Consider the following 27,205-nt stretch of genomic DNA (forward strand, 5'->3'; position numbering starts at 1 on the left):
ATTTTAAGAAATTACTATGAGCAACTATATGCCAACAAATTTGACAATCTGGAAGAAATGGACAATTTCCTAGAGGCGCACAACCTTCCAAGGCTAACTCAAGAAGAAACAGAAAGCCTGAACAGTCTGATTACCACCAGGGAAATTGAATCAGTAATCAATAATCTCCCAACAAACAAAAGCCCTGGACCAGATGGCTTTATAGGTGAATTTTTCAAAACATTAAAAAAAGAATTATCACCTATTCTCCTCAAGCTCTTCCAAAAAATCCAGAAGGAAGGAAGACTCCCAAACACTTTTTACGAAGCCACTACCACCCTGATCCCAAAAGCAGACAAAGACACCACAAAAAAAGAAAACTGCAGGCCTATATCTCTAATGAACATAGATGCAAAAATTCTCAACAAAATATTAGCAAACAGAATTCAGCAATACATTAAAAAGATCATACACCATGATCAAGTGGGATTCATCCCTGGTATGCAGGGGTGGTTCAACATCCGCAAATCAATTAATGTGATACACCACATTAACAAAATGAAAAATAAAAATCACATGATCATATCAATAGATGCAGAAAAAGCATTTGATAAAATACAGCAACCTTTTATGATAAAAACCCTTAAGAAAGTGGGAATAGAGGGATCATACCTTAACATAATAAAGGCCATATATGACAAACCCACATCTAACATCATACTCAATGGGGAAAAGCTAAAACCATTCCCCCTAAGATCAGGAACAAGACAAGGTTGCCCACTTTCTCCACTTCTATTCAACATAGTGCTGGAAGTTCTAGCCACAGCAATCAGACAAGAGAAAGAAATAAAAGGCATCCAAATTGGTAAGGAGGAAGTAAAATTATCATTATATGCAGATGATATGATACTATATATAGAGAACCTTAAAGACTCCACCAAGAAACTAGTAGAACTGATAGATGAATTTAGTAAAGTAGCAGGATAGAAAATTAATATTCAGAAATCAGTTGCATTTGTATATACCAATGATAAAATATCAGAAGGAGAAATTAAAAAAACAATTCCATTTACAATTGCTCCAAAGACTATAAAATATCTAGGAATGAATCTAACCAAAAATGTAAAAGATCTGTACTCAGAAAATTATACGACACTGAAGAAAGAAATGAAAGAAGACATAAACAGATGGAAACACATTCCGTGTTCATGGATAGGAAGAATTAATATAGTTAAAATGTCCATACTGCCTAAGGCAATATACATATTCAACGCAATTCCTATCAAACTACCAACGACGTTTTTCACAGAAATAGAACATATAATCCTAAAATTTATATGGGACCATAAAAGACCCCGGATAGCCTCAGCAATCTTGAGAAATAAGAACAAAGTGGGAGGTATAACAATACCTGATTTCAAACTATACTACCAGGGTACAGTAATCAAAACAGCATGGTACTGGCATAAAAATAGACACATAGATCAATGGAACCGAATAGAGAGTCCAGAAGTAAATCCATGCCTATATGCCCATCTAATCTACGACAAAGGAAGCAAGAATGTACGATGGAGTAAAGACAGCCTGTTCAATAAGTGGTGTTTGGAAACCTGGACAAGACACATGCAAGAAAATGAAGCTGGACCACCTCCTTACACCATATACAAAAATAAATTCAAAATGACTTAAAGACTTAAATGTAAGATCTGAAACCATAAAATATCTAGAAGAAAATACAGGAAGAAACTTCATGGACATTACCCGGAGTAAGATTTTCACTGATATATCCCCTCGCACGAGGGAAGTAAGAGAAAAAATAAACATGTGGGATTACATCAAACAAAAAAGTTTTTTCACAGCAAAGGAAACTATCAATAAAACAAAAAGGGATCGTACTGAATGGGAAAAGATATTTGCCAGTGATATATCTGATAAGGGATTAATATCACATATCTATAAAAAACTTACTCAACTCAACTCCAAAAAAACAAACAACCCAATTAAAAAATGGGCAGAGGACTTGAGGAGACATTTTTCTAAAAAGGACATACAGAAGGCAAGAAGACATATGAAGAAATGCTCAACCTCACTAACCATCAGAGAAATGCAAATAAAAACCACAATGAGCTACCACCTCACTCCAGTCAAAATGGCTATCATCAATAAATCAACAAACAACAAATGCTGGCGCGGATGTGGAGAAAAGGGAACGCTAGTGCACTGTTGGTGGGATTGCAGATTAGTGCAGCCACTATGGAAAACAGTATGGAGGTATCTCAGGAATATGAAAATGGAACTACCCTATCATCCAGTAATTCCACTCCTAGGCATCTACCCGGAGAAATCCAAAACTCCAATTCAAAAATCAGTATGCACTCCTATGTTTATTGCAGCACTTTACACGATAGCCAAGATATGGAAACAACCGAAATGCCCATCGGTAGATGACTGGATTAAGAAGCTGTGGTACATTGATACAATGGAGTATTATGCAGCCATAAAGAAGAAAGAAATCTTATCATTTGCAACAACATGGAAGGATCTAGAGAACATTATGTTAAGTGAAATAAGTCAGAAAGAGAAAAACAAGTACCATATGATCTCACTTATATGCGGAATCTAAAGAAAAGAATATGTGAATGAACTAATCAGAAACAGTTTTGGGGACACAAAGAAAAAACCGAGAGTTGTTAGATGAGTGAGGGTTGGGGGGGTTGGGGATAAGGGGAAAGGTGAAGGGATTAGGAAGCAGCTGGTAACCACAAGATGGCCTCAGGGTTTTTTGAAAATTAATTTGGGGAACGTATTCAATAGTGTTGTAAAGATTTTGTTGGGTATCCGATGGACATGCGTCCTATTTGGGAGACCACCTCAGGGATACTGTGGATGCCTGATCATGGCATTGTACACCAGAAGCTAAACATTAATGAATGCCAACTATAATTTTATATATATAACGTGATGGCTCAGTGTGAGGTTGGAGGGATAGTGGATGGGGGGAGGGGGCTCACAGTGTGAGGGATATAAATGATGAACGTCTAAGTATTACCTTGTCTTGTGCACCTGAAACTAATAAATTAAAAAAATAAATAAATAAACAATAAAATAAAATTGTTAATCTACTGCAAGTGGGTTGCTCTAAAGCTTATCTATTTGGTATCTGTAATCAACAGTGGATATAAACGCGCGCAGGCTGAAGATCAAGTCCCACCTGGACAGTGGGCAGTGGCAGCACAACTCGACCTCATGGACCATTAAGACACTTACACATCACTCTGAAAGAAGATGGGAATTTTGTTTTGTACACCCCAAATGTAATTTATGTTTTCAGCTGCTGCTGTTTCTACCATTATGAGTTAGTAGGAATCAGTGGCTTTCAGACCTTTGGACATACAGACGTGCGCTAACTCTTCAGTGTTACGGAAGGGAATTTTAAAAGCAAAACAAGACAAAAATACCGCTACCATTTCCTAAGATTATTTTAATACCCCCAAAAAGGACACTTGCATTTCTCATTTCCCCACAGATCACTGAAAACGTCAATCACTGCCTCACAGAGCAGTGTGCAGAAACCACTGAACCACCTTCACAGGTGGCAATGCTACCAAAGAGGCTACTTCTTCTAAATAAAGTTTAAGGTGGTTTCTACAATTAATATTTTAATGTGGATTCATAAAAGTTTGATCAACTTGGTTTCTCCAAATAAGAAATCAGAATTAGTGACAAACTAAGTGTGCTTCAAACTGAGGACAATGGGGACATAACCCACATTTATGGAGGACCTGAGTCACCTCTGACCCTGCCCACCATCTATGTCACCTCCCCCATCAGCTATTGCTGCTACAGAAGCTCCACCCACTACTCCTTCTGTTAGGCACCCAAGGTCCCTGCCTGATTCCAGGAGAATTCAAAGTTCTCCTTATAAATCCCACCACAGGAACCACTATTAATACCTCTGTGCACTGGGGATAGACCTGAGCTCTTTGCTTGGCTACAGGAGACCGCTGACCAAGCCCACCCACACTTCCAAGCCACTGGGTACCTCGTGCTCTGTGTTCCAGCCCATCTGGCCTTTGTTCAGTTCCTGCTTCAGGGCCTTTGCCTGGGCTCTCACTAAGGCCTGGGGTCCTCTCACCCTGACACTTCACCTGGCCGGCGGCTCCCCATCCTTCACATGTCAAGCGTTACTGCCTTTGAGACATTTCCCTTCAAATCTAAACCAAGACCCCTGTGCCAAATTCCCATTAACCTTCTATTTTTCCTTAAGAGCACTCTGGCCAATCAGCAGTCACATACAATATTTACATAGAGACTGATTTGTGCAATTGTTGAATGCCCTTCTCAGTTATAGGACTGAAAGCCTCCAGGGCAGGGATCCTAAGTGTCTCAGTCACTGCTGTACTCCCCAGGGCCTGACCCAGTCAGGTGCGTAACTGTAAAAGGAGATGCAGGCTCAGGGCACTGGGCTCCTCCTTCCTTTCTAAGTCCTGTCCACTCCGTGGCCCTCCTCCACACTGCCACATCACAAGTGACCTTCCTTAAGGGTCTGCTCAAATCCTATGTCCTTTTCCCCTTCACAAATTTCTCTAGCACACTGCCTCTTAAAATGACTGCCGTTAAGTGCTGGCATTCAGGGTGTGCCTACCACATGCCAGGCATTGTATTAAGCATTTCACATGTGTATAAATCTGTCCTGATGAGGTAATCACCACACCCATTTTGCAGATGAGGAAACTGAGGTTCAGCTTAGTTATGTAAATGGTCCGAGGCTGCACAGCTAGCAGGTGGCAGAGCTGGGTTTCAAACCCAGACCTTGTCAGCTCTAGAGCCTCTGCTCTCTTGCCAGTCTGCTTTGTGGACTGGCTCCTTACTGAGGGCCACAAAGTTCTCTAGAATCGTTCTGCTTCCCTGGCCCACTAGGAAACAGCCAATGTGACCAATCTACCAAGTGACACATACGCTGAGTGGAAAAGGGTTCCTCTGACTATGTGGATGAATCAGGAAATAGGCAGCAGTCACCCTGCCACTTGTCACCCCTGGGGACAGGCCTGGGTTCCTTGCAGGGAGTAACTGGGGCTCTCTCCCTACCCAGGTGGGATTTGCGGGGATAGATGAACCCTCCTGGGGAAAAAAGGCATCTCTGGAATGAAATGAGAATGACCTTTCCAGAGAGGACACCTGAGCGTACCTGAGATCGCGACTCATAATCCATCATGAAGTCCCTATGTCTGTGCCCTCTTTCCATTGCAAATGTTTTCTCCATCACAGGAAGGGAACGATCCCGTTGGGGGAATCCTGGGAAGAGAAAAGGTGCCCTGAAGGAACAAGGTCTGGCCAACCTTCCATCCGCACTGGAGAGGTCTGAGCACAGGACTTACTGCTTCTGGGGCTCCGGGTGTACGGCCAGTGGTCTCGAAACTCCAGGTCCCTGCTTCTGCCCCTGCGGTCCCGGTCCCACTCCCGCTCCTGCTCCCGGTCTCGGTCCCAGTCCCGGTACCGGTCACGATCCCAGTGGTGGTCCCAGTCCCGGTCCCGGTCCCGGTCCCCTGAGAAAGGCAGATGTTCAAGGAGTTAGAGCTTAGATACGTGCACGTTCACCCTCCACAGGCACACCCGCTTTGGGGAGGTTTACCATCCTTACTCCTATCCTGAGACAGGTCCCAAATTCAGGCCTCTAGACACCCAAGCACCACCTGGACTCTTATCATTACCCTGGACCTGGAGCAGTTCCTAGAGGCTTTGCCTAAGTGGGGCTTACTTCAAAGCTTCGTTTAGAAGTGAGGTTCCCCTTCAAACAAACACTTCTGCTGGTTTCCCAATTCCTACACGGTCAAGTGACATTCAGGAGAATGGACTCCAGACCCTGTGCTGTCTGGCGTACTCCAGCCAATGTTAATGTATGCATGACTCTACTTACAAGACATGTACCCTCCCCAAATGCAATACTCCTCTGAAAAGTTCACTGAAGAACCTTTAACAAATAACCTTTGAGGCAAAGGGGTAATGAACTTTGCCCCTCCTGGGGAGGCTGTGGGCACAGCTTGAGACAGCCTGCTGCAAATTTCCAATAGCTTTAAATACATTTTCTTGTCATTTAAAAACAGTATTATATTTTGCTCCATACATTGGTATCTGCTTCATATAAAAATGCTTAAAATGCCTCATATGTCATCACTTAATGCACTTTGCCCCCAGATCTCTGAGTAGATGTAGCAGCTGCCCTGGGGAAGGCGGTGCCCGCCTCACCAAAGTCTTGATGCTTGTCGTGCACCCCTATGCAACATGGCAAACTCTTAGGGAAAACTGAGCAAGAGTTTTGGGAGTACGTCCCGATAGGTGGCAAGACCTGACTGTTACTCACTGCAGAAATAGGTGGGGCGTGGTGGTGGGGACTCTGCTCCCTTTCGGCTCATGCTGTCTTCGCTGTGGACATCACTGTTGTTGTCTGGGAAGACAGATACCGACTTAATGCTTTGTTATCTCTTGCCCACATGCTCTCAAGTTCCCCCAAGTGGACAAGTGGAGTCTATCCCTGCCCTCCACTGCACAATCCCACTTCCAGGAGAAGCTCGAGGGATCAGAGCCTCATGCCTCAGTTTCCTACCATTCCTAGGTGGGGATATGGCTGTGACTGCTACCTCAACTCCAACTGCAGCCACGTATACCTTTCTGGGACACCACACCCCCAGATTTCATGACAGGGAGCCTGGGCCAGGGCATGAGGCAAGTGGAGGCTCTCCAGTTCCTCATGGAACTCCCCTCAGAGAAAGGTGAAGTGTCACCTTTCCCTCACACCTCAGGGCGGTGGTTCTTAACCAGGGTGATTCTGCTCCCCAGGGGACACTGAAAATGACACATTTCGTTGTCATAGCTGGGGAAAGGGGTGCAATTGGCATCTTGTGGGCAGAGGCCAGCATGCCGCCGAACACCCCACAACAGGATAGCCCTCCCATAAAGAGAATGGTCTGGCCCAGGACCTGAGCAGTGCAGAGGCTGAGAAGCCCAGGGAGCTCACGGCCACCGGTGGCCTCCGTCAAACTGTCTCACCTTCCGGCTCATACATCTTCTTGTAGCTTTCCAGCAGTGTAACTAGCTTTTCGCAGCTCTGTGGCTTTTTTGCTCGCACCCAAGGCTTGATTCTTTCTGGGAGGATGGTCAGGTACTGCTCAAGGACCAAGAGCTCGACAATCTCCTCCTTGGTGTGAGTCTCCGGCTGCAACCAATCGAGGCAGAGGTTTCGGAGTTTGATCAGGGTCTTCCGAGGCCCAACAAATTCCACATAGAGGAAATTCCGAAACCTCTGATGAAAGAATTCAGAGTCAGTCGCGCCTTCTCCTACGATGGCATCCGGCTCCTTAGTCAAGTCACTGTCTAGCTCATACAGATCTGGGGCCCAAGACCTCTTGGGTTTGTTGACGGACAAGTACTTTGGAGGCAGCATTTCTCTAAGTAAAATTTTCAGTGGAGGAACCAAACATGAGTCAACAGGAAAGACGCAGCAGCCTGTGACGGTCAGTACTCAGGGACCTGTAGATCGTAAGGAGATACACACATGTCCCAGAAGTTGAAGACCAGGCAGCAGAGGGGGGCTGCCCTACAAGGGGCATCAACAATGCTTTGGAACAGGCCTAGGGCCCCAGGGAGTTGCGAAAGTCCCCCAACCACAGACACACAGAGGACACCAGGTGTGCCTCAGTTTGGGAGTCAAGCACATGACCTCTGAGCACCACACAGACCTGTCTGAAGAGTTAGCTCTGCCACTAATTGGTTTTGTGACCTTGGGCTTATTCAATGTCCTGGTGTCTGTCCCCAAATATGCAAGAAAAGAATAGACACCCCCCTCCCTTTTAGAACTGTGAAGCGAATGTACCTAAAAAGCCTAACGACCCAACACCTGGCACAGGGGAAATGCTCAAGGTGCTAGCCATTACTAAAACTGGATGTCAACTTTTCTCTTAGCAAAAATGGACAGAGGGCTGGGGGCCAGTTGTGCCATTTCTGGGCAGTTCTTCCCTTAACGTCATTGTTAAGGAGGTATTCAACATGTAAGACAGAAGACAATGTGAAAATGTCAGGAGTGCTCAGCTCCAAGAATGTGATCATAGGCACTCCGATTTTCTCTTCACCAGCAATCTCTCTGCACCTGTGCTGCTGCATAAAATGTGGCTTCTTCAATTAAAATTCAATACAATTAAAATCAGCTCCTAAATCACACTAGCCCCATCTCAAGCGTCAGTGGTGACCACCCTGGACAGCACGGAACACCTCCCTGTTCGTGGGCAGTCCTGCTGGCCAGAGCGGCTAGTGTCCAAGTGTGCAGCATGCTCAGAACCCCGCCCTCAGCAGTGCACACCCTTCTGAGTGGCTGTCCCCAAGCCCAGCCTCAGGCTCATGCTACTAGGGTACCTTTCCTGAGACTCACTTTATCTATTGGGTGTTTCAAGCCCTGATCGCATTTCTTTTTAAATCTGAGTTAACTTGCCTCCCTCCCCACAGTAAACTGTAAGCCCGACTAAAAGGATCAAAGATAAAACTTCCCATCACTGTATCATTTAGTGCCTGACACAGAGCGAGCTATCAACACTGACACAGCATGTTAAAAATAACATATGCAGACTTCCTAAAACTGGTTTTAGACACCAGACTGCAGAACCATAGCATAGTTTCAGGGGAGAGGGAACATCCTGGGGTGACCTTCATGCCACTGTTTTTTGCAAAAGAATATTCTGGTGTGTCACTCACTCTCACCAGCTCACTTTTCTACCAGCCCCTTCCCCAATGAGTACATACGGGAAGGAGTACATACGGGAAGCTCTCAATGGGGCCTCTTGTACTGGGGGAAATTAAATGAAATAGTGGTGAAACCCTGCACAGGTGACAGACCTCCACTATTCATGTAACAGCGGGAGTGTGAAGAAGTGACATTAGATGTCTTCATGCTACTGCATATGCCTTTGTCTTGTCAGTCTTGCTAAAGACCTACTTTATCTGTCTCAAAAGAACCAGCTTTCTACTTCAATAATCTTGTTACTGTTCATTTGTTTAGCTGTCATTTTTTAATTACTTGCTTCCTCCCTTTATAAAAACTTTTTAGACTGAGTATATAACCTGATTTTCAATTTTTTTTTTTCTTATGTAACCATGAAGGCTATATATTTCCCTTCACTTAAACCATTTTAGCTGCATGTGAGTTTTATTATGTAGCCTTTTTATTACTGGTCAGCCACAATTGATGTTAAGAAAGTAGGCAACATGGGGGGGAAATTTAGGTTTGGGTGGTTGAATTAACTTACCTGACAGTTTTGTACTTCTTGCTTTACTTCTAGAGAAAAGAACTGTATGTAGCAAAAATTCTCTCCTTTTGTTTTAAAAAAGCAGAAGCTTAAAATTAAAGGTGTTTTTTTTAATGTTTAAAGAGGAAAGGTGTTTCAATTATTCAGTCTCAAACTAGACTTTATCGTTTGGGAAGAAATGTAGTACACTCAGTCCCACGCTCTCTCCTTGCTGTGACAGACTGCCACTCTGCTCCCAGGTAAACTGTCCTACTGTCGTCCTCTGGAGCTTCAGCACTGACCAAGTAAATGCACCTCCCTGTGAAGACCTTGGCAACTGAACCGCTCCCTCCTTGCCTGCCCTCCTTCAGGAGGGCTGACAAGAGACAAGCGCACTTGATAATACCCTGCTGGGCTGAAAAATTCCAAAGCCGGGGCAAGGACATGTGCCCAGGCTCTGGAGCCCTAGTATGACATCTGGACAACAGCACAATTGTATCCAAGACCTGGCTAAGAGGGAATGCCCCAGGGAAGATCAGAGAAAGGGGAAGGCAGAGCCCAAGCCTGCCCTGCCCTGACTCAAGAGAAATCTGGTCCCCTAGATAGCAGCCCAACCTCTGAGAGGCAACATGAGACCCTCAGGTATGTTAATCACCTATTTGGGACTAGAATCCTTTCTGGAACTTCAGAACAAGCCGCTATCCACAGGAAGAGTCAAAATGCCAGGGACCTGCAGACATTTTAAAGAAAAACACATGGACAAATAAACACGGAATATAAAAACAGCGTCAGAATTAATTGTCCAAAAGGCTGTGGACTCGGATATCACTGGAGTGAGGCTTTTTAATACCATCTTCAAGAAACGGTCAATTCCCATGTCATATAAACCAACCAGAGAAGAGAAATAGAAAGCTTTCAAATTTTCTTCATGAAGTCAGAATAATTAAAAAAACCAAGACAGAAATTAGGACTAACAATCTGCACACTAAACACACTTTGAAAGCAGATATAAAAGCCGTAACACTATCACTAGTGATCATTACTCTAGAGTTCTACCCAATGTCAACAAGACAAGAAAAACTCAGAAGCCTAAGAAATAAAACTATCATTCTTTTACGCAAGAGTGCCCACTAAGATACTGGGAGTCAATGGAGACAGACCTTATGATAATTCAACAAGAAAATTAACACAATTTTTTAAATGCTAAGAACTCCATTATAAAAGATTTAATGAAAAAAGTAGCATCTATGCGAATATAATTGTAGTGCAATATAAAAGGCAGTAACTGGAGAGACACAGGATAATCACAGGAGATAAATGGATCCGGTACACAAAAGCTCTAAATGCTCCCAAGTTAGTCTATACTAGCTAATGGAATTTCAAAGAAGATTAACGTTGGGGAACTTGACAAATGACAGACTTATTCATTTAAGAATTGCAATATGAGATTACCATCTGTACTTGAGTATTTAGTAGTCTATAAAAGAGGCATTTAAAAATAGTAAGGGATGTATGTATTATTTTAATCAATAGTAATAGGAAAACTGGCCAATCATTAACTTGGATCATACCATATATAAAAATGGTAAAACTAAAATCAAAATAAAATAAAATGAAAGACTAATTTTTATTATCCAGGAGCAAGGAAGGGCTCTTCTAACCTGACAATAGTAAAATCAGGATATATTAAGGACAACTTTGATTTTATACATATATTTCTCTATTACATTAATTTTTCTTTCTAACAGGAATGTTTTTGAAGCATAATGGACCAATCGGTGAAAACTATGTATAAGATCGGGAGGCTTAAAAAAACTTGACAGGGAATCAACAATTTTCCTAAGAAAATACAAATAGGCACACCTGACTTGGGAAGTAGAGGAAAATTGAGGAAGGAAATAAAATGTCTATGAACCAAGTATTTTACTATGCTATAGAAATCTTCTAGATCACAGAAAAGAGATGGAGGACTTCCTAACTCAGCAATGACTATCGGAACGCCCATTAGTATTCTGTCCCAAGGAAGGTGCCAACTCCTATCCCAAAATTTCACTCATTCCTTTCCTCAAGAAATTCAAGACTAAACAAATATGAATTTCGTTAAATGTGCTCAAGGTTTTACGAGCAGGCCAACAAAACATGGTCAGCAAGAGCACTTGGTCAGCAAGAGCACTGAGAAATGAAAGATTTTTAACAGAAAAACCTTAGAAAAATCAGACCATAATGCTCCTCCCCACAATGGCAGAAGAAATTGCTTTGAAGAGTAAAAAGGGGCCACGGGAACAGAATAACCATAAAGGCAGACTACACACGTCTGTGTGAAAAAACTGGAATACTCATGTACTGTTGTGGCAATGTAAATTTTATGCAGGGCAATTTGGCTACAAAATTAAAATGTACATATCCTATCCCATAAGTTCTACTTCTATGACTTTATCCCCGAGATATGAATAGCATTCAAGTATTTGCAAAAAAATACTGATGTAGTTGATAATGGACAAAATACAGTATATTCATCTAATGTTTATGAAACCTTTTTAACTCATGAGGTAATTGTAAATTAATGTATAAGATGATCTCTAAAAGAGTTTAAGTGCAAAATGTGACACAACAATGTGTACAGCATTCTAAAAAACTATAATAACAGATACATTTACTTAAGACAATTTCTGGGAGGATATATGAGACTATTAACAGTGATTAGCAGTCACTGCCTCTGGGGAAGGACTGGGGGCCAGAGAAAGAAGGGAAACAACTTACTTTTTCATTGTATATTCTCTTTTGTTTTTGTAATTTTTTACCATGAGCATGTATTACCTAGTCAAAAAAATAAATTCAAAGTTAAAATAAACAATAAACGAAAGCACTGGCATAGGCTTTCAGAGAGGGCGCTGGCTGGAGTGGGTGCAGACAGCACTAACACCTTACACTGAGGTCTCCTCCCTCCCCTGCCCACTCCACCTCTCATCTTGAATCTAGCTACACTGGCCATCTGCAGATGACATGACAGGCAATTTAGAAAACTTCAGAGTCAACTTTGAAACCTCTCGGACCCAAGAAATATTTATGGAAATTTCACCTGCAAGTTGAATGTATCCCTCAGATCACCAGCAAACTGTTCGTACACAAATGCAATGCCTTCCCCTAACCTAGCGATTCCACTTCTGAAATCTAATTGATGGACCGTGGACCTATATATCTGCCCATGTGCACGAAGACACAGTTCCCAAGTGTGTTCACAGACGCACTGTTTATAACAGCAAAGAACAGGGACGGGTAGGAGAATGCTCGGGTAGAATCCCAACATCAGAGACCACTGAAAGACCACTACACAGCCGATGTGAAAATAAAGATGGATACAAATTTTCTACCCTATAAAAACTAACGAAACTAAAAACAAATCAGAAAGGGGGTGGGGCGCATTTTGCAATACAGATGAGTTAATATTTGAAATATAAAAGGCTCTTAGAAAGCAGTAAGATAAATAGCTCACTGTAAAAATTAAGAACATAAATACAGTTCATAAAATTAGTGGTAAGAGCTGGTATTTACATCAGAAAGGGATGTAAAATAACTTACATCAGAAATTTTTAAAAATGTCCAATATTAAAATGAACACTTTTTTGCCTATTAAACAAGCAAGTATTTAAAAATATAAAAATTGTTGAGAACCTGGCTGATGAAGATACGAACAATATTTCTGGATGTCATTTTGGCATATGCTTTAAAAAACATTAAAAATACTCCAGGAACCACCAGGTGGCTCAGTTGGTTAGAGCGCGGGCTCTCAACAAGGTTCAATTCCCATGTGGATGGTGGGCGTCAGCTACCCACTATGATTAAGTCCTTGTATGTATATCTAATTTCCAGTTTATAAAAGGTAAAAACCTTCAGCACTAAAAAGCTGCTGCAATAAATGATGGCAAGTGACACCATTTTACATGTGGAGCCCTAGGAAGGGACCAGCATGTGTCAGAGAAGTGTATGTCCTGTTCACATGTTGTTATATGACTTAAGTTCTAACAGGAGGCTCAGATCCTGTCCGAGCAACCAAGGGTCAAATTCAGGAAAGGGAAACACTGGTCAACTTTCTCCTACAGGCTTACCTGACACCTGGTGAGCCCTACAAGATGAGGTTAGGAACCTTCCTGGATGAGGGACACAACCCTCACTCCAACTCACCCCATCTTCCATTTGCTGCCCAAAGGACAAGTACGAGTGGGGCCAGATGCTGAGTTAGTACCTGCGAGGGTCCCATACTCACCTAACCCTGGGGAAGACACAGATCCCAGATGAACTCCTGTGATAAATCTCTGGCCAGTGAAAAGCATAACTGCTCTACCCACTTGGCCCCCACATCCCCAGTCCAGCTTCTGCCTCCACAGCAATAGTCCCGACTAACATTAAAGAAAACAGAAGATAGGTCTGGAAGTGGCTGAGAGGAGAAAAGCAGCAAGGAGTTGTCGTCTAAAGGTTTGCCTCATCTGATCAAAGGAAATGTGGAGACTGAGGGGCTTAAGTCTGTCCAAGGATGGCCCAGAAAGTCCATCAACAACAATTTACCCACATAATCAGAGATGTGCTTGAAGATGTATGAACCCAATAGAAAATGAGAGTGAGTGCCTGTACTTCTACCCTACCACAAAATCCCTGAGTGCAAGGACTCTGTCACATTTTTCATCATTGTGCTTCTGTCTTCACAGGACTGGCCCATGAAGGTGTTCAAGAAACCTTTTATTTTTATTTTTTTTTTTGCACTTAGATGCAAAAACGTTTAATAAATCCAATCTAGACAAATTTAAATAACAGCCCACGCCCATGAAAAGCTATTCCAGGAGTACAAGGATGACAGCCCATTAAGTAGACTGTTATATATAATGGTTTAAGGGGAGGAGGGGACTCTGAGCACTGTTCCATGTTAAAAAGCATTTGCAAACTTCAGCCTTTTCTTATAAATCCCTAGCAAAGAGGCTAGGAGACCATCTAAACAAAAACTTATCTCAAATAAATGCAAGCAAGCGTATTAAACACTAAAGATATTCTACTGATAGGTGGAAACAAAGAAGGGAGGCCCTCCACCACAACTACCATTAAATGCTGTTCTGAAAATCCTAGCTAATGTAACTGAGGAAAAAGAGGCATAGATGTGGAAAAAGCATTCCTGTCAACTGAAAAACCTTGTCACTAAAAACAGCAAGAAAAAAATCCCATTAATAGCTAAATAAATTCCCATAAATAAATTCAACAAAATATCTGCAACCCCAAACAACATTTTTTTAAATGTATAGGACATAAAATAAATCCTAAATAAATGAAGCATTTTTGAAGCACTGCACTCAAAAATGTTTTTGGACAGGAACATGGAAGTTGTTGTCAACCCTCCCTTAAACATAAATGAAAATACAACAAAAGGTAGGAGCTCTGACACCAGATTGTTAATTTTAACAATCAATTAGGAGATCAATTAGGAGAATAAATGTGCAAGAACGCCAAGACAATTCTGAATAAGGTGCATGTGTGGGAGGGGGGAGGGGTTGTCTATAAAATGACCCAAACCTGAAAACCAAGTGTTCTTTCCAACATAGTCATATATATGCAAGGACAAATATACTAATGGAACATAATACAGTCCAGAACTGACTTGTACGAAAAGTATTTACTAGTATACACATGGGAATTTAGTTGATAATGAAAGTTTTTAAATGCTTCAAGAAAAACATTAACTATTTACGTACAAACTAGGGAACTTTCTTAAGACTAAATGATAATGGATAATTTTAATAAAAGTGACAAGAGGGGACGGCCAACACTTCAATTGCTGACCAGTTATTCAAGTACGTTTTTCCAAGAAGCAAAAAAGAAGTCGTCTAGAGGTTTGTTTTTGACATTAGGAAAGACCAATAAAACTGTGCTGGAGTCTGGCCTCCCCCCAAGGAATTCTGTATTTCAACTACACATTGCTAGAAGGGTAAGGCCTGTAAAGCGAATGACACACTTTGTTCTCACTAAAATAAATCACTGCACTCAAAAATTTCATCAAACAAAAAGGAATGAAAACATAAAATCTTTAATAGAATGTTATGTATCATTGTCATGTTTCCAAGAAACTTTGTAGCTTTATTTTCTGTTTACAAACATAGAAGAGTACAAAATTCAAACATTACAGACCATTTAATGTAAAAACTGCAAGCCACACCCACTGATCAAATTTGTTGTTATACTAAACCTTTTAAAATTTATATATATACTAACATTTCTGTTTTTACCAAAATGAGAGCACACCAGAAGTTCTGCACATGTGTATATGTATTTTTCAGCCCAGTAACTTATGGCTATCTTTCTATATTTGCATTCTTTCTAAAGGCCACACAGTATTTCATGCTATAAATACACCAGTTTATTTAAACACATGGGAAAGAATAATGTAAAAAAATATTTAAAGCATTAAATGAAAATATGAGGCTATAAAACTGTACAGCACAGGTGGCATTCTTACTGCAAATATACCCATTTATATGTACACAGAATGGGAATGTCCACACAATGGAATATAATGCAGTTTTTAGAAATCAAAGCTATACATGGAGATGTATTTACATGGAAATTCTTGTATTGTTAAATAGCTGCAAAGTAGTATGTAGAAATACACATACACACACACCCCCAACTATATAAATGGAGATTGAAAGCATGATGGACACATTTTATGAGCTCTGGATGGTACATCACACCCTCTCCCCAACCACTGATAACACCTTACATACTTCATTCTTGTTACTTGAGTTTGAAACATTAACAAATTGGGGGCATGATTTCATTTATGTTAAAAAAAAAAAACAAACACCCTACAAAGGTACTTAAACGTATGCCAGTACATACAAATTAAACTAGAAAAAAACTTCCATATAAACTTGTATAGACTATCATAAAATAGGGAAAATCAGAATCCATAATAAGATACTTCCATTTCTTTCTGCATTTCAATTTAGTGTTGTTTTAAGTTCACAATCAGAAAAAAAAATTTGTATAAAATTTGGAAGTTCAATTGTGTTTGTCTTTCCTTTCCTTTCTGTTTATTACTGCTCATCAGCACCACGTCTCCTGCGGTGGTCTCCAGGACATGGCCTGCTGCTCACTCTGACCAGAAGGGGCTCATGTGCCCCTACTGCCATCCTGTAGAGCTCTCAGGAGTCCTCCACTCACTATCTGCAAACCCCTCTCAGGCAAGTGCACTACTGAAGGGGCTCCACACCAAGACCCTGACCTCACTGACAGTTGTCGCCCTCTTGTGTCACAGCTCCAACTGAAGTAGTAAATCCTCACTTTCCACAAGGGTAGGGGCTTATGGGTTTCTAGCTCTTCTTCTAGCTCCAAAGATCTGTTCTTAAATACACTAGACATCCAAACATGAAACGTATGCACTGTAAGCAGAGGAAGCTTCATGCATGAGCTGGACTGTCTAAGGATGGTGCAGCTGCCTGCTGGAGAACAGTGTTGCCACTGTGCAGCAGTATTTACATCATTTGAATGTTTTATACCTTTTTACTTCTATTTCACAAAAATGAGTAGAAAACTAAAGCATGGGTCTCACAATCAATGTAACTGAAACAAAAATAGAATTCCTCAGGCATCCCCACCACACGTGGGGGTTCTTTGGCCTCAGAGGATCAAATGGTCAAGTGTTTCAATGAACTGTGAAGAACTCAAAGCACACGTGTCAGAAGCTGGAAATGTGGCTGGAACGTGTGAGGAGAGATAAAGAAATTCCGTGAACTCACTGTTTGACCTCAAGCTCCCCACAACCCATCAGTTGCGAGACCTTCTTCAACCCCGTTTCGACTTACTTACTTTGGTCCCTTCACCATGGAGTGCCTAGACTCAGCCCCTCACTTGTGCTACCTACCTCATTAGAGGGGCTGGAACTGAGAACCTGAGTCAGGAACCAACGCAGTTACTTTCTTCGTTTCTCAGGGATAGCATGGTGTGCGGTCTCCTCTCCTCATCTGCGCCATTCTCCTGCCTCTTTCTGCAGACCGACATTCTCTACTTCAGCATGCACATGGAGGAAAACACTGGCCCAGCCCCAGTCCTACTTCACCTCCCAGGTTAGGTGCTCAACACACAGATTAATCAGTCTGTGCCTGCGTTCACCCAAATTCTGAGTCTACAAGTGCACATTACAGCTCAATTCCCTCTAGGGTAAGTGGTTCTCAAACTTGGGGGTGCCAAAAAGTCACCTGAGGGACTTATGAAAACTGCATCTTTCTTTCCAAGTGTCACAATTTAGGAGGTCTGTGGTTCCCTAGGAAAAGGCATCCCAACAAGCACTCCTGTGCTTTGAAAACCACGGCTCTATGCTTCGGTATGCAGTATGATCCAATCAACTACAAATAGGTATATATGGACAAGAGGGGCTGTTGGGGTAACAATCTTATATACGAATGTAAGCTAATAGTAAATGAACACTACTCCTACCATACCAGCCACAACCTCCACCCTCTGTTCTGTTAGGTGGCTCCTTTAAGATAATCTCCACATCACCCTGGGCTTACATCTGCAACCTACGCTCAGCACTTACCACAATGCAGCAAGATTTCGTTATTGTTCATTCTTGAGGGGTTTCCCCCCAATTTCCGAACACAGGTGACAGTTTAGTTTTACGATAAGCCCCCAAATAGTTGTAGATGAATAAAGATACTTTAAAGAGACAGAATATCTTCTGAGCCAGTATGACTTATCTGACCATACTTTGATATCAAAAATTGACTGATCAGTTTTTTGGGGTTTTTTTTTTGAGGGCAGGCATCAAAATGTCAAAACATCAAAATGTCTATAGGAAGAGAGTGAACAACTCCAGTCAGACCAATTTGAACGGAGATTGGGGAGGGTGGGGGCTGTAGATTAGGGGCCTTCTGGTATCATGGTAACCCCAGCAAGAGTTTCACTGCAACTAGATGGTAGCTACCTTACAGACCAGTGCTATTTAAGTTTGTCCTCTTGTTCTGATTCCATACTCACCAAGCAACCTTCTCATGGTTTCGTTTCCCATGTAGGTCTGCCTACAGGGAGAGAATGTGCTGATCATATACACTTTTGAGTATTTGGGTCCCTGCCATAGCTATCTCCCACCTTAGATCAATACACCAAACTTGAGAGAACAGGAATATCATTATTTCAGTCACACCATTTTCAACATAAATTGTCAGTATGGCTTACTTTAAGTCTCCTGAGCTTCATTATAAGCTCAGGACTCAACATAAGATGAGTCCTTAGGCGAAGTATGGTTTCTGAGTCTCCATGGGCTTGAGCACCAGACACTGGATACTTGCTTGCAGCATTCGCCGACGCCAGGGGCCTATCTGGGACAGCACGTTAGCCTTTCTCCAGATGGTAATGCACCATCAGCACAGCCACCTATCTTAGTAAGGATGATTTCTCACTCTCCATTTAACTGGGGTTCTCAGTCAGTAGACACTGAGGCCAGGGATTATATCACTCACTTTCGGAGTCCCAAAGTCTAGCAGTTCCTGTCCCGGATCAGGCACAGTATCAATGTTTGCTGATAGAATGAACCACCTTTGGCTATTTTGCTCACTTCCCTGGGTAAAAGATTCACTGAGTCTGGTCTGAATCAGCCAGCCAGCCATGAACAAAGAGTACAAGCCCTGAGTCTCTGTCCTCAGTACTGCTCTCAAATCCAGCCACTTCACTTATCCCCCTGCAATGACCCTAATCTGAGCCACTACTCTCACCCAGATCTGAGGTAGGTCTCCCTGCGTGCATTGTCTTCCCCTTCTGAACCCTGCAACCAGATGGTTTTTTTTAATTTTATTTTATTATTAGTTTCCAGTACAAACAGATATTTACACCCCTCACAAAGTGATAACCCCACCAAGTCTACTACACCTCCGACATTGTACATAGATAGCTATTCCAATACCATTGACTATATTCCCTATGCTGTACTTTACATCCCGTGCCTATACATATTTACATTTGACATTCAATATTATTTTATATTAATTTCAGGTGTACAGCACAGTAGTTAGGCATTTATATGATATGAAGTTATCCCCCCAATAAATCCAATCCCAATCTGAAAGCATACATAGTCGTTACAAATGACCGATTATATTCCCCATACTGTATTTCACATCCTGTGACCATTTTGCGACTACCAATTTGTCAGATAATGTTGTAAAAATACAAATCTGATTATCGTGTCACTTCCATGGCTAAAATTCCTCAATGGCTTCCCACTGCTTCAGATCAAGCCCAAATACTTACCATTGATTGCAAGGCCTTTCACAATACAGCCCCAATTTACCTTTTTCCCACCTCAAACAAATGCCACCCCCTTCTTTCCTTTGGTCTAGGCGTGCTGAATTTTCGGCTCCTCTCGCTGGTTCCTTTAGGAACCCTGTGCCCTCTCCTTAAAACTACTTTTCCCACACACATTACCACCCACCATCCTTCAGGGTTCAACCTTAATGTCCCTGACTTTCTCAGGGAGACCCTATATGGCCTCTCCCAGATCAAGTTAAATACCTGCACTGAATGTTCTCTTTCAAAGGCGTGAGTCACACAATTATTTTTTTGAATGTCTTTCGTCTACCAATAGACAATATCAGCTTGAAGGAAACACTTCTTTTCGCACTTGATGACTGTCATGCTTCTTAATCACCCAGTAAGAGATAAAGAGTAGGCCTGAAGGAGTAGCTGAGTGTTGGGAAGAGTCAGGATACCAAAAAGAATGGCATGAAGCCAAGGAGAATTTCTGGCAAACACACAATCCACTAGAAGAGTCTGTGCATTCTCAGAGAGCACAAACGGTGCTTGTGTGGCTATATGGAACATGTGTGCAGTACAAGTGTCAGGATGAGGAAGGATGCACTCTCTCCAAGGATGGGTGTGGCACTGTGAGAAAGGAATTCAGCTCACCTGGACTCAGCCACCTAGCGTTTAGATCTAGTCCCTCTTCTTGCCAGTTGTCTCAACAAAGGGTAGAAGGTCAAGAAGGCAGAGCTGGGGAAGGAAAGGAAAATATGAGACACCAAATTTACTTTTACAATTACTATATTCCTCAGGCTGGAAATGTCCCCACAGCTGTATCTTTATCTTCTGTAGTGGCAGAGATCAAGTGAGACTAGGAAGAACAGTTTTCCCTTGCAGGATAGAAGGGCATGGGCATCGCTCCCCGAGGCACATGTTGTACCCTGGGCTGTAATCATGGCCTTTTCCCAATGAAGTTATGTCAACAGGTGCGCAAGTCAATCTCTGGGTGTCTTAGAACCTTCTATAACAAAAGCAAAATAGTAAAGACACGGGGCTTTGGATTAAACCAATTCAATAACCCAATTTCCCACTTATTATCTACGTGGTACTGGCCATCCCTCTAAAGGCAAGGGACACATGTTGCAGGTTACAAATTGGAGGGGAGAAATGTCTAGGTACAATTACTTTGCTGATTACATACCATGTACAGTGCTTAGCACCTTACTTTTATCCTGTTAATCCTCACCACAACGCTATTGATTTTACAGCTCTCATTTCACAGAAAAGGAGTGGCTCAGAGAACTCAATCGCAGAGCTCATAACAAACTATTATAGATCAACCAAAAACCATCTGGAAAAAAGTTTTATCAACTGATGTTTTCCATGGAGACCATGTGGTACCCCTTAGATAGGTGAATTGAAAACTCCACCTCTGACATTTCATAGCTAGTGATGCAGGACCAGAAATTTAACTCTCTGCTGTACATTTAAATGATATAAAGGGACTAGCTTACATTAGGACCTTAATGCTCTTTTAACCGTTACTAGGTAATGGTATCATTACTTAATCTTATGTAATATTTTAGAGGTTATCAACATGCTCCCAATGGATTAACACTACATATTTCAAGTCCCACTGTGCCTCAGAGCATTCAGTCAGAGGCTCCTGGGGGAAGTACCTCATGATTATGCCTCTGGTTTATGTTAATGCTGTCACTCGCAGATATATACTTAAGTAGCTCTCTCCCATCACCCTAGTTAGGAAGGAGAAACCCATTGTGTCACTTTCCCTAGTTCAAAAGAACAAAAGAGAGTGGTAGGGATTTAAAGCTTCTTGTATGGAACTAGGACTAGGAGCACTCCCTGCCTCCCCTCCCCTGCCACCCTCTCCCCCCAAATCATATCAAGTGAATTCAGCAGTCCTCTGGGCGCAGCAACAGCTCTATAAGCGGCTCTTCCCACGTGTGGCCCCGCACTCCAGGAAAAAGCCCGCCCTGTCCAGCTCTCCGATGGCCGGCTACCTCCCAGGATTCGAGGAGTCCAACTCCAAACTACGCCCCTATTTGCCTAGAGAAAGGTCTCGTCTCATCATTTCCCACACCACGCCCCCTCCCATAACCACCTACAGCTCGAATTCCCTATCCCACAGGCTTCAGGCCTTCGACTGTGCGCAAACCCCCGACAGCCCTCAGAGCCTCCAAACCCGTATCTTATACCCAACAGCACACCTCCTCCGTTTTATCACTTAAGATCCTGCTCTTCCCCAGTCTATTAAAATTCCTAAATTATGAATCCCTGGTTTTCTCCTAATTTATCCAGAACGGCACAGTTGAACCTTGTCCCCACATTTCCCAACATTTGGCTTTGGCTCCCCTCACAGGAAACAAAGCGCCGGCTGCCACGTTGCATGGCCGCCCAAGATGGCGACACTGCAGCAAGCGCACCAGGCCGGCCAGATCGGTGACTGCGCAGTAGCCAGCAGAGGCTGCAGAGGCAGGCTCTAGGCCCGCAGCCCCTCAAAATACCACAGCCCCTCAGCCCGTCCCCCACAGCCCCAGTCACTCAAAATGGCGCCGGCTCAGTAAGCCTTCGCCTACCGAGCTGCCCCCTGCCGCTCTGCCACCATTCAAAATGGTGCCTGTGCGGAAGCCTCTGCGGCCCCCCTACCCACCAACAAACACAGCGCTAGATAAGCAAGGATCTTCAGCCCCATCAGTCACTCAGGACAAGGCAGCCCTTCCCTTGAGCCCACCCTCTGCAGCTGGCGCCGCTGTCATTCAAGATGGCGCTTGCGCAGTATGCCTCAGGTGCCACCTGTTGGCCAACATTGTGCTCGAGAGGGCGGAGCTCCACAGCACCTCCCTCGGACCCACCCCCGCGGCTCCACTGTCACTCATCATGATGGCCTCGCAGTAAGTTTCACCGGCCACCTGTCCCCCAATATAGTGCTTAGGTGCGCAGGGGTCTGTACCACCACGATAGTCACTCAGTGCCCACCCCCTGCAGCTCCACGCTCATTCAAGATGGCGTCTACACAGTAAGCCTCATCTGCCACCTGCTGGCCAACAAACACGGCACTGGATGGGCGAGGGAATGCACACACCCCTGCACCCATCAGTCACTCAAAATACGTCAGCTTCTCCCTCAGGCCTACCCCCCTAAAGGTCCACCATCATTTATAACAACACCTACATATTAAGCCTTGGCGGCCACCCATCAGCCAATACAGCGCTCGAGTCGGCATGGGACTACACACCCCCTCAGTCACTTAGGACACGCAGCCCTTCCTTCGGCGCACTCCCTGCAGCCAGCCCTGCCGTTATTCAAAATGGCGCCTGCGCAGTAAATCTGTATCTACCTGTTGGCCAACATAGCGCTGGAGCGGCCCACCCCTTGCAGCCAGCCATGTTGTCATTCAAGATAGCACCTGCGCAGTAAGTCTCAGCTGATACCTGTTGGCCAACACACTAGCGCTAGAATGGGCGGTGCTCAGCAGCCCTCCCTCAGGCCCGCCCCTGCTGCTCCACCGTCATTCACTACGGCACCTGCGCAGTAAGCGTCGGCAACCACCTCCTGACCAACATATGCAGCAGAGTGGGCGGGGCCCTGCTGGGCTGTCAGTCCTCAAACCGTGGTCCCATCCCTCAACCCCGCCGACATGGCGCCTACATAATATACCTTGGCTTCTCCCCGTCCCCTAGTACCCCCCAGCCAAAAAATGGAGCCAGACACATCTGAGTGAAAACAGTCCCGGAAAAACAACAACAGGAGAAGGGGTGAGCCTCTGCAGCCCCCAGACCTAGCCAAGGATAAAGAGCAGGCACAGTGACATCCTATAACCCTGTCCCTCAGGACAAACAGTTCCACAGTGGCAAGTTATGGCAAACTCCAGGCATAGTGCCTGGCTTCAAAAGATGCTACATGGACCAGGTTGATAAATCTGGTCACTAGCCGTGGCCCAATCTCAGAAGTCAGGGTAGCACTGACACTGCAAGCCTCTGCGGCCAGACACACACCCACCAAAGAAGGTGCAAGGCAGGCAGGACCCATAGCCTCAATCACTGCCAAGAACACCGGGCCACCACAGACACCACAGCCTTTGCCCCGCCCCCTGCGGTCAGCCAGCCAAGATCTCGCCTGCGCGGCAAACCTCAACCGCCTCCGTCAAAGATGGCGCTGAGGCAGGCGGGGCTTAACAAGCTCGTCATAGACCAGTGACTCGCAGTGACGACAGCCCTCGGCCCTGCCCCAATCCAGTAAACCAATCAGGGCAGCGCCTGATTGACAACAAACCTCAGCCACCCACACCAAAGATGGTTTCAGGGTAGGCGGGGACCCAGCCCATCACCACCCAGATTAAATATCCTATAGGCGGGAAAGCCCCCCCCGGCACCACCCCTCGCAGCCCTTAACTCCTCCCACCGCCACTGCAGCAAAACAAGCCACACCCCCAAAGACGACAGGGATGCAGGGCAGCCCATTGGGTACCTAGCCAATCAGGGACCCAGTGAGATGGGGAGAGCGCTCTGCAGCCCCCAGACCCAGTCCATGAAAGCGGGGTCGGTACCCCAAGACCAAACCGCACCGACTCCGCTCGTAAGGAACTGGCTGCTACTTCGACGCCCACCCAGGCGGGCCAGCAGTGACATGAGTCTGCAGCAGCCGTGACAATCCCATCCCTGTCCCCCACCTCCACGCAAGATGGCGCGGCAGTCCCCCGACTCCGCGGCCACCTCAAAAGGGTGGCCGGCCATGTAAGATGGCGCCACTGCGGCAAGCGCGGCAACTCGTGTCTAACCAGCTGAGGATCCCCACCAGGCGACGACCGCCAGCCTCCCCCCGGTTAGGGTCCCTCACCTAACACCGAGACATGGGTATGCGGCCAGACTCACCTCACCGCACTTCACTGCCCCGGGCTCGACAGCTCGGCCAAGGTACAGCCCGCGCACTGTCTAGTGTACCCACACGGCCCCCGGCGCCCCGCGGCACCAGCAGCCCATGGTGGACATGCCCGCTCCTCAAACCCGACCTCCTTCTCCACGGCTCCGGAGCTACTGCAGCGAGCCTCTGCCCACGACTCCTTGTGAAACTCTCCGCAGAGGCGGGGCTCCGGCACAGGCCAATCAGCAGCCACACTGCCCACCCTGGGCCCACCTCGCCATGCCCCTGAGCTCTGCCAATCAGGCTGCAGTTGCCGTGGCGACGGCTTGGCGCCAGGACCGGGGGTGTTGACGTCAACTGAGCCTACGCCAGGGGCCCCAAAGAGGGGTCTGGGAAAAAGCGGGGGGTGGGGGGGCGACCCCCAAACAAAGAAAGGGGGGGACACGGAGAAAGGCCCACCCACTAACGACACCCAAAAGCAAAACTTCAGAAGAAAAAGAAAAAAACATACATTTGTCTAAAAAATGAAAATCCAATGGGCAAAGAACATGTCCAGAGACATAAGAAAGTGAGAGAGAAGACTTTTCTGCTTGGGACAAACAAAAGACACGGGGCTCACTTGTTGATAAACGAAGAGCTCTTGGAAACCAGTAATATAAAGATAAACCAAACCAGAAAAAATTGGCAAAAGGGGAGGAAACTGGCAATTCACAGGAAAATACAAATGGCTGACAGACCTAAGGGAGAAAAATTCCGACCCGACTTTTAAAGAAATAGTAAACCGAAACCCCGACAAGTACTGTTCATGGGATGTTCTACACAAGCAGTCTCGCATGGCAGTGCCTTGTAGGACAGAACAAGAGTGACAGATGACATGAGGAAATCCTGTATACTCGGGTCAATGACGAAGTAGAGCTGTCGGAGACTAATAAGGACCGATGACTCAATAGAGTTAGTGAAACACACAAGGTGATGAAGTTTGTAGAAATGAACTGGTAAGTGTTTTCATTTGTTTTGTTTGTTAAGGACGAACACTTAGGCAGGTAAAACTTCTGGAAAAGTATACAAGAAATTGTTAACTGGTTACCTCTAGGAAAAAGAGAAGGGGGATGGATAAAGAAGGGATTCTCTAGTCCACACTGCCAGAAATGTTATTTCTTTTCTAGTAGTAAAATCAATGAATTATAAAAAGCTCATTAATGTACTCTTTGATCCAACTATTCTACTCTTAAGAAACTAAAGCAAAGGAAATAAGCAGAGATATACAAAAGATTATATGCAAGCATATTCATGGAGCATCATTTTTATTAGAAAAAATGCACTCCACAGAATAATTGAATTGTATTCTTGTAAATCCATACATTGCAATTTTATGTGGCCAATAAAAGTGTATGATTTTAATTTTACAGGAAAAAATTATTAATAAGATAGTTAATTACAAAAATCTGGTTACCTAAGGGCATACAGAATATGATACCCCAAATTTATATTTATACTTAGCAAGTATAAATATAAATCAGTAGTTGCTTCCTACCTTAAGAAGCTCCTGGCTTGGGGTGAGGCATGTTTTAAACTCAAGTCTTCAACAGTCTCTTCTCATTTACCCAGTAGAGCCACATAAACATGACATCTGAATGAAAACATTGTGTTTGCTATGTACCTATGAAACATATTCCTCAGCAGCCTCTACAGAAATTCTAAGGGCACCACTAGAATTTAGTATTTCCCTTAGATCAGAGGTTTTCAAATCTGGCTACACATCAGGATAACTTGGGGAGCTGTAAAACACTAGATGCTCAGCATCCCACAGACATATTTGGAGCTCCCCAGGTGATCCTAACTAATGTCTGGTTACAGTTTTGCAGGTAATTTTAACACATTCTAACAGACCCCATTTCCTCTCTTCAAATGCCTCTATCTGCAATACAACCTTGGATCCTAGATCATTCATGCCCATCAGATACCAAATGCTTTCAGAGCTCCTCCAGTTACTAACTCCTCTACCACCCCCCAATACCCTCTTGCCAGTGTGGTCTTCTGTCACTGATTCCAAAGCCTTAGAGTACACTCTCTCTCCCTACTATGCCATAGCCCTACAATTGCTCAACAATTCAGCAATTCCCTACACGGTTAGGAAATGTGTTCTTACTCTTATTCCACGTCAGTAACATTCAACATCCTCATTAAAACCAACAATGATAACAAATTTTGACTGACATTTTATTTTCAGTGATACTACACTGTCCTGATTCCCCCCTCACATCAAAGGCCTCTTCCCTGTGTCATCTCAGCTGGTTTTTGCTCTATTCAACCTCTAAATGCTCAGAACTCAGTCACTGGACTATCGCAGCAACAGCCATTCCCTAGGCAGCAGTCTCACCTAGTGAGTGCATGGTTCAAATGCCACCTACACGCCAATAGCCCCCCAATTTAAATCCTCTGCCACAGAAGCCCAGTCTCATATATCCAAACTGTCTGCTTTACAGCTAGCTGCTCTACCTAGGTGTCTAATCGGCAACTCAAAGTAAAGCAAATATTAATTCCCCTTTTCCCCATTTCTATAAATTGCACCAGTTGCGGTGGCCAAAAATCTCACAGTTGTTCTCGACTTCTCTTTTCCTTACCACCAACATCCAATTCATCAGCAAGTCCTGCTGACTGTACAATGAAGCAACATCCCAAATCTGTCCCATGTTTTCCCTCTGCGTGACAGTCCTAATCATTATTTCTCCTTGATATTAGCCTGCTCACTTGACCACTTGCTTCCACTGCAAAGAGTTCCCTTCAACATTCTCTAC

The 27,205-nt window shown here is 44.1% G+C and overlaps 1 protein-coding gene across 7 annotated transcripts in view; it reads right to left on the reverse strand.

Moving 5' to 3' along the window:
• The window catches only part of PEG3 (paternally expressed 3), a 39,888-nt gene extending 15,265 nt beyond the window's left edge, over positions 1-24,623 (reverse strand). The window contains exons 1-9 of one of the 7 annotated variants that reach the window (XM_081033006.1): positions 24,419-24,623; positions 20,193-20,276; positions 18,270-18,310; positions 17,155-17,277; positions 9,907-9,981; positions 7,027-7,506; positions 6,341-6,424; positions 5,358-5,525; positions 5,168-5,274 (exon numbers count right to left, since the gene is read on the reverse strand). In XM_081033006.1, the coding sequence (XP_080889132.1) occupies positions 5,168-5,274; positions 5,358-5,525; positions 6,341-6,424; positions 7,027-7,420 (753 nt within the window). In that variant the 5' untranslated portion in view covers positions 7,421-7,506; positions 9,907-9,981; positions 17,155-17,277; ... (1 more) ...; positions 20,193-20,276; positions 24,419-24,623. Of the gene's footprint in view, positions 1-5,167; positions 5,275-5,357; positions 5,526-6,340; positions 6,425-7,026; positions 7,507-9,906; positions 9,982-17,154; positions 17,278-18,269; positions 18,311-18,467; positions 18,891-20,192; positions 20,277-24,418 lie in introns of those variants that run through there. The other 6 variants (XM_081033010.1, XM_081033005.1, XM_081033007.1 and 3 more) reach the window with 6 other exon arrangements.
• Between the last annotated feature and the right edge of the window lie 2,582 nt (positions 24,624-27,205).

The sequence above is a fragment of the Rhinolophus hipposideros genome, assembly GCF_964194185.1.
Source record: "Rhinolophus hipposideros genome assembly, chromosome: 21".
Classification (NCBI taxonomy): domain Eukaryota; kingdom Metazoa; phylum Chordata; class Mammalia; order Chiroptera; family Rhinolophidae; genus Rhinolophus; species Rhinolophus hipposideros.